Raw genomic sequence first — 10212 nt, forward strand, 5'->3', positions numbered from 1 at the left:
CTCAAGATCAATTTTCATAAAAGTGAATTGTTTTTCTTTTGTGACGCTCAAGACGAGGCCCACCTATACGTTGAACTATACATATGCGGGTTGGGCCAATTTTCGATCACATATTCGGGGATACCGATACATTATCGGAGACTCCAAATGTTGAATGGAAACACATCGAGGAGAGACTGCAAAAAAGACTTAGCAGTTCAAAAGGTAAACTATTGTCCCTAGGTGGAAGATTGGTCCTCATAAATTCAGTACTAAGTAATATGGTACTATATATGATTTCCTTCTTCCAGTTGCCGGAATGAGTCTTACATAGATTGGATTATTTCCGATCAAAAATCTTTTGGCAAGAAGATAGCGAGAGAAAGAAATATCGACTAGCCAAATGGAGTGTGGTTTGCCGTCCCAAAGACCAAGGCGAGTTGGGCATTCATGAACTTGAGGTTAAGAATAGGGCCCTCCTTGGAAAATGGTTGTTTAAATTACTAACAGAAGATGGTTTATGGCAAACCTCCTAAGGAGGGAATATGTGGGTTCCAAGGAGGTATCCCAAGTATACTGGAAGCGAGGGGATATACCCACTTTTGGGCGGGCCTAATGGCTACGAAGAAATATTTCTTCTACTATGGATCCTTCTCAATTAAGGACGACTTGAAAATTAGATTTTGGGAGGACAAGTGGCTAGGAGGTGCCACACTCCGGGTACCATATCTGGCTCTATACAACATTGTGCGTCACAAGGGTGATACTATTGCATGGTAATGCAATCATTTCCGCCAAATGTGACGTCCAGAAGAGATTTAATTGGACCCGGGCTCTAATCATGGAACATCCTGCTCAAGAGGTTGTCCACGGTGCAATTGTCACATGGGACTTATGTTTTTCAGATGGAACCTCCATGGGAATGGACAATTCTCAGTGGAGTCAGTGTATAGAGTGTTAATCCAGTCTGATGTGCCAGATGATAATAACAAGAAGATCTAGGAGATGAAGATACCACTTAAAAATAAAATCTTTGCATGGTATCTTCGTCACATAGTCATTATTTGAAGTAATATAAAGCGCCACCTTGGGGGGGATATCGGTCATGGATAGAATTGGATCTTATTCACACAAGTCTTTCATTACATACATGTTTCCAAGAAAGAAATTAGGACAATCAATTAAGCATTGGATGAGTCAAAGGCTTCCTCGAGCATTTCCAGATCAACTAGGACAAGACTCAATAAAGTCACCAATGTTGCTGCTTGCTTGACTTTGCTTTTTTGAATCTACTTCCTTGCTTGTCTCGCCAATGAAGATATTGCATCATATCTACACTGCTAGATAACCAACACTTTGCTTCCCATTTCTTTTGCAATTAGATCGATCTCCCAATGCTGGATTTATTGTTCTATGATAACCAAGTAGAAGCATCAGTTCCACATAGGTAAATTTTTGTAGAAGCATAGGCGCAAGCTTTTCTCAAAAATAGGATTCATGCATCAAAATTCAAAGAAGGTTTGCCTTCACTTCAACCTTAACCATTGACGGAAGATTCATACTATGAATATTCCCCTCCTCATTTGCTGAAAGCACTTCCTATAGCGAACCAGGCAAGGAACATATGGAGTAGGCTAGTACCAATTCCTCCACATCAACAACAAAATAGGCATATGAATCTTAAGTAGGAAATTCCTTCATCTCATCTCAGATGAGGTAGGTAATCTACCATAATTTATTTCCATTTCCAGGGCTCAGAAGTCTGAGCTATTAAGGTGCGGTTGACGGATAAGAGGGAAGAACACCCAACATAAAGATGCACACTCCTCCATGTAAAATAGAAAGATTCATCTCCACTTTTTTTAGTAGTCGTGACCAACAACCATTTTTTGGATCCCATGCTATAAAATCATCGCCAAGACAATGAGAGGGGCGAATTTTCTGGATCTCACAAATGTACACTAGGAGGAAGAATTGTTGCAGTTTTGTATTATCCCAATTTCCATTGTGGTGAAACACATTTGAATCTACACCGTCCTTTGGTTGATATGAGTCCACAAGTAGGATCCCTTACAATCCATCTATCACATCAAACTCTCAAGTTGATCAGTTGGGATGGATTAGACCGAGCTTCGGCGTAGATTCTTGCCAGCTCCTCGAGACGGTGAGGTTAGAGTTCTCATCGTGTGTAAACAACGACGAGATTTAATGTCAGATTCTTTGGATCGATTCAAAGGTTCAACGACGACGACTACTTCTCCATGGCACTAGTCCTTAGAGATACGTGCATGAGTACTTTTTGGATGTTATCGACAAGATCATGTCAGTTTCGGTATAAGAGACGACATCGACACATCGATGACCTGCTCTCGCGCGGCAATGGTGGCCGATTTTGGTGTTTGACCTTTTTACGAAAGTTTAGATGGGTCTGACCCCATCCTAAAGTATTTCGGGATCTGACCATTTTGCTACCGTCAGTATTGATGGTGGTATGATAGAATAGCCTACCGCCAAGGCCTTGGCGGTAGGGGCGCACGCCCTACCGCAAAAAATTTCTAAGTATAAAATACAGTGTGTGTACTCACCTACCGCCGGCGCGTCGGCGGTAGGGGTACACAGGCTACCGCCAGCCAGTTTGGCGGTAGGGCAGCACTGCGCTGACGTGGATAAGTTGCCTATCTCCAGGGACCTTGGTAGTAGGCTATTATACCCGACCGTCATCGACTCTAGCGGTAGCAAAAAAGTTAGATCCCGAAATACTTTCGGATAGGGTCAGATCCGGCTAAACTTTAGCAAAAGGGTCAAACCAACAAAATCAGCCGGCAGTGGTTGTTGGATAGTCCAAATTTTGATGTAGTTTCATTTATTTATTTATGTTTGGGATGCTTTATACTTTTGATCAACCTTTATAGTAATAGATTTGATTCATTAAAAAAAGTATTAGGCCAACTCCACCGCGTGACCCCATCCTGTCCACGCGCGTTCGTTTGGAGTAAAATGGACGAACCAAATGGCCCAGCGCACGGGCGCAAACGGACTTTTGTCCATTTTTTACCCATCCCCGGCCCAAGTTTGCGCCGCTTTTGGGGTGAAACAGACATCACGTGGACGCGCGGGCCGTCTGCGCGTGTCCTCCTCTGGCTTGCCCGTCGGTGACACAGGGGTGCCTTTTTCTATCCGCCCCTCCCTCCCTCCGGCCGCACGCCCTCCATTCTTCTTCACTCTTTCCCACTCTTCCCTCACCGTCGCCGCCGCCGCCTCTACCATTGTAGCTGTGCAACTCGGACGCGCGCTCGCCCATCCCCTTCCCCTTGGCGCCCCCGAGCTACCCAACCATGGCCAGCTATTTTGCGTACCCGCCGGTCGGATTTGGGGCGGATCCGGTCGGTCTTGAGCTCGCCCGGCTGTAGGAGGCCGTGCCACGCCATGGATTGGCCGGGCACCGGGCCGGAAGGCCATGGCAGGGCCGCAAGGCCACATGCAGGCAGTGGCTCCTCCTCTAGCCGCTCGGATCTACACCGTCGGTGGTCCGGCGACAGATACACGAATGGCGGTCGGTCGGGCTCGGTGCTAGCCCAAAAGCTCGTCGGCGCACCGTTGCCGCTCATTAAGTGCGACCACTGCCTAAAGATGGTCATGCGCCGCGTGTCTACAACGCCGGAACATCCCGGATGGGTGTTCATCAAGTGCTTAAACGATGGGGTATGTGTTCTTTTTAGCTTCGGTTTGTGCTCTAGATTTGACTAGTTGTGCTAACTTCAAATTTTGTTGTGTAGAATGGATGCAAGTTTTGGTATTGGGAAGAAGAGTACATCGATATATTGATAGAGCGCAATTTAGTAGATGTTCGTGCACTTTTAGCTAGCATAGAGGCTATAGATGAGACAAATGCACTTGTTGCTAGATTAAAGGCTAGACACGAGACTAGATGCGAGGAAGCAACCTCTACTTCTTTAGACTCGAAGAAGAAAGAAACACGCAAGATGGAGGCGGCTCCTCCGCAGATCAACAATGAATGCATCGAGAAGGCACTAATCCAACTTACAGGAGTAGTTATGGAAGTTAGATATCTTCTAAAATGTATTATTGTGGTTCTTGTTTTTTTTGGTCTTGCTTTTCTAGTCAAAATTTGATAATGTATTCCCATGTACCAAGAATGAATGATGAAAAAAAGTTTAAGGACTTGCAAAGAAAAAAGTACGCGGACAGGATGCGGCCGGGATGCGTTTGCATATTGGGCGTACGACCACCGCATCTCAGGACACGTCCGGACACGACCTCATTGCTCTACCCAAACAGACAGAATCCGGACAAAATGGATGTCCGTTTAGGGTTGCACGGTGGAGTTGGCCTTACTTTCCGTACTAAAGCAACGATGATCAATACGAATCCGAGGGAGTACTGGTATATTTTTACATTTTAAGAAAGAAACAAGGGATCTTTGCTGTATTAAAAGCTCCGGCCTGCTGACAGCTGTGCTTTCCATTCTGGTTCTAGAGAGGAACGGTGCGCATTCCGCGTGACGGCGACGATTGAAACGACCGCAGCGACGAGCACACGGCACCACAAATTCCTCCTCGTTTCCCAGCTCTTGCTCGCGCTCGGCCGGCCCCACGTCCCCATCGTCCTTCCCTTGGCCGGCCCCCGGTCGTGTCCACCAGAAAAATAAATAAAAAAAACCCTCCCCCGCGGCTCCACCCTCCGCAACCAACCACGCAACGCGACACCTCCCCCGTTCTCTCTTTTACCCCGTGATGAGCGAGCGAGCGAGCGAGCCCACCAGAAGCCACCACCACTCCTACCACGCCCACGCGGTTTCCTTCCCTCCCGCACTCGCCACGGCCCACGGACACGCCACCCCCATCCACCGCCGGCCGGGACCCGGACGCTCCGTGCGCCCACCCGTCATCCACTATTCCCACCAGACGCGACGGGGTAGCTGTCGGCCCGGCCGCTGCTGCTGACCGGGACGGCGACCGGTACTACGCTCTACTACCCTGCACGAAAAGGCCCCGCGCCCCGATTTCTCACCCATTTCCTCTTCCTCCCCTCCCCCCATAAGAAGAAGCTTCCTCGTCGTCTCCCCCTCCCCCTCCTCTTCTCCGTCAACCGAAAAATCCGCCCCATCTTGAGGAGCTGGGTCACTGCTGGGCTAAGCAACACGGCCAACCACAGCGCGAATCCCCCAAAGAAAAAGGCTTCGTTTCATAAACCAAGAGGTTCACTTGTTGGGTTCTCGCTGTCGGAGTTCGGCGGCGGACGGAGACGGAGTCGTAGTCGGAGCGTGAGGTCTAGCTGGTGGCTGCGGAGGCGAGGCCCGGAGGAAGCGGCTGATTGAGTAAGCGCGTCTAGCACAGGAACCAAGAGGAGGAAGGAAGAGGAACCCAATCCAATCATGGACTCGGAGCACTGGATCTCGCGCCTCGCCGCCGCCAAGCGCTTCTACGCCGCGCAGCTCGGCCACATCGACGGTGCGCGCGCCCTTCTCGTCTCGCCTTGCCTCTTCGCCCTCCCCCCTTCACTGGATTTACTTAATTGATTTCATGTTGGACTGGATGCAGATATGGCGGGGATGGGGATGGAGGAAGTGGACATGGACATGGAGGACGACGGGGAGATGGACATGGAGATGGAGATGCAGCTGGAGGAGGCAAGATGGCCGGAGGTCGCCTGCCCCTACTGCTACGAGGACTACGACCTCGGCTCCCTCTGCGTCCACCTCGAGGAGGACCACCCCTACGAGCCACACCCCGCGGTCAGTAAATCGCCACCGTGCCCGACCCTCATAGTTTGATGTGCTCTGCAAAACTCGCATCTTGCTCCTTTTCCGATTAGAGCTGTAGAAAATGCTGTGGCCCGAGAGGTTGACCCAGCGGATTAACTCAAAATGTTAGCTCCTTCTACCTATTTTGATTGATCGCAAGCTCCCTATGGTTTTGCCCAAATCTCCTATACTCTACTCTCCTGAATGAGTGCTAGGTGACCCAAGATGTAGGGTCAGGTGTTCATCAGTCGATTGTGCAGGATAGGCTTATGGATTTAGAGCATCTCCAACAGGCGCCCAACGCGGCGCGCGCAAAAAACAGCTGCGCGCGCGCCGCTCCAGCAGCGCGCAAAAAATGCAGCGTGCACACAACATTTTTTTAAATTTTCGAACGCATAGATAAAATAAAAACTAGATAGATTGCATAAATAAAAAACGATACAAAGGTATTTTACATCGGTGCAACTAGATAGATAGTTTGAAAGCATAGATAAACTACGGCGCAACTAGATAGAAACTACTCTAAGTCGCTATCATCATCACCATTATCATCCTCGGCGGTGTCGTCCGAGGTGTCTAGCCAGATGTCCAGCCACCGATTATCGTTTGGCGCGAAGAACGACTGCCCACCTGCTGCAATGATGTCGGACTGCGCATTCGCCAACGCCTTCCGCTGACGCCTTTCCAACCGCGTCTCGCGGCGCCTTCGCGTGTCCTCCTCGCGGCGCCTTGCCCAGTAGGCCTGCTCGTAGGCGACGTCCTCCGGGTGGCGCTGGCGCCACTCCGCCATGACCCGCTCGTCTTCCTGGGCGATGAGGAGGCGGCGTTGCCGCTCGGCGTGCTCTGCACGGTCTTCCGCCGTGTTCAGACGAGGCAGAGGGGCGAGGTTGAGCGCTTGCTGGAGCGTGTACACATCTTGAAAGTTCATCTGGCCGCGCGGCCGGCCTAGGCGCCACGCCGCCGCGTCGTACGCGCGGGTGGCCTCGCGCGCCGTCCCGTACGTGCCGAGGCCGAGCCGGAGTTCGCCGGAGCGTATCTCCGCGGTGTAGCAGCCGTTGGGGCGCAGGCGGACGCCGCGGTAGCCGGACGCTCCTCGGCGGCGCGGCGGCATGGCGGCGCGTCGGTGGCGGGGCGCTGGAGCGGCGCGTGGCAGAGAGGGAGAGGAAGAGGGGAAGAGGAAGTGTGGAGAAGCGCGTGGCGAAGCGGCGCGCCAAATCTTGCGCGCGCGCAAACGGTTCCGGCGCGCTCTTGTTTCCCACGGCCGCTGGAGCGCGGCAAACCGCCCCACGCGCGCTAAAAGCTGGGTTTACCGCGCGCGCGCGTCGTTTGGGGCGTCTGTTGGAGATGCTCTTAGGGCTTGACCACACAAAATGATACTAGAACGAAAGTTTGTATCTTGGCCCAGAAATCAAGAGGTTCACTCATTTGTAGATTTAGCTTGCCTAAGGTTTCGGGTCAATTGCTAACCTATCAAACTTCCATGGTCTGAAATTTCTTGTGTTCCTACTTGAACTTGAAGGTCTACTCTTAGATACAGGGCAGTGTGATAACCTTGGTATTTGCTTGTCATTGTAGTACTTGAGCTATGCTCAGTTGACATAGAAGTATTCCCACATATTGAGTTAAGACACGAGTAGTAATCCACCTATGGCACACCTGGTAGCTACTTGTGCTACGGGAAGAGGAATCTAGAAATTACATGTCTGAAGTCTGAACATTTGAAAGTTCACCACAGCACTTTTTTCCTGTTAGGATGCACAATACAGTTTGATTTGTTTGGAGAGATTAAAAATGAGACGATGGATTCAGTTGCTATATTTTGATCCATCGTGTTCAAGTGGGTGCAGTACAGACTGAAGAAGCTACCAAAGCATTGCACATATCACAAGGATACTGTTAGATTATCCATTTCCAAATAAATTTTCCAGAGATTAACTGCAAACTTCCTGGCAGCTAAAATACCTACTTATGTTAAATTTAGCATATCATGTTGTTTTTGTCGTAGTCAGATTGTTCAAACATATTGTTTTTTCTTATATCTTCTCCTAATTTATTTCCCATTCTTATTTCAGCCTTGCCCCATCTGCTCTGAAAAGATTACAAGAGATATGCTAAATCATATCACCATGCATCATGGTTACTTGTTCAAGGTTTCTCTCTCCTTCTCTTGTACATGCATATGCTAATTACTCATGGATAACTTGGCTAAAAACAATGTTCCTGTCAAGTCAGTAAGGTTTCTGATGCCCTTTTTATTCTTGGCATCTACAGAATGGCAGCCGGTTGCGCAGATTCGTTATTCCCGAGCGCCGTGCACTTTCTTTACTGAGCCGAGATCTACGTGATGCTCATTTGCAGGCGCTTCTAGGAGGCGGTCATAGTCATAGGTCAAGGAACACCACCACCGCCACTACAAATATCTATGCTGATCCACTGCTTTCATCGTTTGGCCTGGGTTTTGCAACATCAGATGCCGAAGAACCATCGAAATCATCAGTTCCGGTTCTCGATGATACTTCAATTCTTAAGGAGGCACCTCCTCAACCTTGGGAATCAAGGTATATATAATTATCCTGGTATCAGGCCAATTGTCCTACCGGTTTTATTCCTGTGAATCATTTTAAATCTATTACCTGCACGCAATTTACACACTCTTTACGACAGAAATAATATAGTTCTCAAAATCAAATCTAGTCCTGTTGTGATCCAAATCCGAATATCCTAGCTATTGATTGAACCGATTCCACGGCTTTGCATCTCTGGAAATAATTTCTCTCCTGCTATTGGAAAATTTCACTGCATTTGTGAGCAGCAGTTCATTTTGAATTGCTGCTTGTTCTTTTAGTAAGCTATTGCTAGCCGAGTCTAATAGTTTCACATAGCCAAAACTGTTTCTTCAGTAACTATATTCTTTATTCCCCCAAAAAGAAACTATTGGATAACATATAGAGTAGCCGTAATCATGAGAATACACACATCTTATAAGTTTAGCTTTGATGTTTAGAGACAGTGCATTTGGACCATTTGAGGCAAAAGGATTCCTTGTCCTATAACTCTGTAGTTACACTTCAGTCATATATGTGCTCAAGTATTGTGCCCCCAAAGCAGCTTTATAGAATCCCTCAAATATACATACTTTATTCCATTTTTAGCGACTTCTATTTCCCTCATTCGATCTGCAAACTTAAATTGTATTTTTCCATGGCAGCATTGACTCGTCCCTCACAAGCGAGGAAAGGGAACAAAAGCGGAAACAAGCCACAAGCAGGGCGACCTTTGTGCAAGACCTGGTCCTCTCCACTTTATTTGGAGACGACTGAGTGCTCGAATGGCCCTGCATTTTCCTTGTTAGATGGGTGCTTCCTTCACGCTGATTCGGATAGAACAGCAGCACTCCGCCATGAGTGGTTAATCTTAACTTGGGCGAAGGCAAGTGCGTCTGGTGCACCCGTAGTCAAGTGCGGATTTTATTTGGACTTGACACATACACCTTAATTTATGGTAGCTGTTCCATATTGCCGTTTTTTCCACCGAATTATCGCCCAGCAGTTCCTTGCCTTGGTTGTAACTTGTTGTGCCATCCTCTTCATTGTCAAGGAACATTGGTCTGTACCAACATCACACAGCTGTTACATACTATAGAATGCAATGCAATGGGAAATTACAGAAGCTCCACCTGTGTGGAAGCAATAAGCAGAATCCAAGTCTTTGTAGCCATCGGGGCACACAAATGCTGTGCTTTGGAACAGGGGTTGTGTGGCGCTGTTGCTCTTTGTGTGAACGGTTACTTCTGTGGGTTTCCACGCTGACTGACTGACGTGGGAACGGTAACTGGCATGGGAAATCCACGCTGACTGACTTTGTTCCTGTCACTTTTTTTTGAGAGTACGCCAAAGCATAGATGTAGGGTGCAATGTCTTTAACCGCGAAGCCATGGATCCATCAATCTCTCCAGAAAAACTTTATTGCCCACCCCAACCGCAATATGCACCATACTGTCAAAAGACCGCACGAGCCTCCTTGTCCACAACCATGGGTAGCCCTTGCCACGGCCTCTGGGGATCCGTCCGCCTCAACCACTCCCACCTCACTCTCAAAGCCAAGCCTTCCAGCTGAAGGTTGCGCCCGCCCAAACCTCCAAGCCAAGTAGGTTTACAAACCGAATTCCAAGCCACCAAGCACTGACCCCCATTCACTCTCTTTGCCGGCCCAAAAGAAAGAGCGCATCCATTGATCTAACTCTTCGAACACCCAGGATGGGGCCTTCGTGACCATGAAGTGATGGATGGGCTTAGCTGCGATCACGGACTTGACCCGCACGAGACGTCCAGGGCGGTGCAACAGCCCCCTTTGACAGGCCGGGGCAAACTTTTTGGCTTGATCGATCATGGGCTGCCACTCCGCCCTCGAGAGCTGTCTAATAGCCAATTGAAGGCCAAGACACTTGCATGGAAAACTGCCCAACCGGC

The 10212-nt window shown here is 48.9% G+C and overlaps 1 protein-coding gene across 2 annotated transcripts; it reads left to right on the forward strand.

Annotated features, from left to right (window-relative positions):
• Positions 1 to 4825: 4825 nt before the first annotated feature.
• LOC125544344 (protein DEHYDRATION-INDUCED 19 homolog 3) lies at positions 4826 to 9442 on the forward strand. 2 transcript variants are annotated; one of them, XM_048707993.2, is made up of 5 exons: positions 4826 to 5450; positions 5541 to 5734; positions 7816 to 7893; positions 8015 to 8301; positions 8952 to 9442. In XM_048707993.2, exons 1-5 carry the CDS (start codon positions 5375 to 5377, stop codon positions 9061 to 9063), a joined length of 747 nt encoding a protein of 248 aa, XP_048563950.1. In that variant the 5' UTR covers positions 4826 to 5374; the 3' UTR covers positions 9064 to 9442. The 2 variants fall into 2 exon arrangements, with proteins under 2 accessions (XP_048563950.1, XP_048563951.1); XM_048707994.2 differs by having other exon boundaries at positions 4828 to 5450; positions 8102 to 8301.
• The last annotated feature ends 770 nt before the right edge of the window (positions 9443 to 10212 follow it).

The sequence above is a fragment of the Triticum urartu genome, chromosome 3A (assembly GCF_056163025.1).
Source record: "Triticum urartu cultivar PI428250 chromosome 3A, HENAU_Tu73, whole genome shotgun sequence".
NCBI classification, from domain to species: domain Eukaryota; kingdom Viridiplantae; phylum Streptophyta; class Magnoliopsida; order Poales; family Poaceae; genus Triticum; species Triticum urartu.

What these genes read in the sequence shown, in the direction of transcription:
- LOC125544344 (XM_048707993.2), top strand. Translation starts at nt 5,375, where the DNA reads ATGGACTCGGAGCACTGGATCTCGCGCCTCGCCGCCGCCAAGCGCTTC. An exon ending in GCAGCTCGGCCACATCGACG is followed by an intron (nt 5,451 to 5,540) that starts GTGCGCGCGCCC and finishes GACTGGATGCAG; the next exon opens with ATATGGCGGGGATGGGGATG. An exon ending in ATCATGGTTACTTGTTCAAG is followed by an intron (nt 7,894 to 8,014) that starts GTTTCTCTCTCC and finishes TGGCATCTACAG; the next exon opens with AATGGCAGCCGGTTGCGCAG.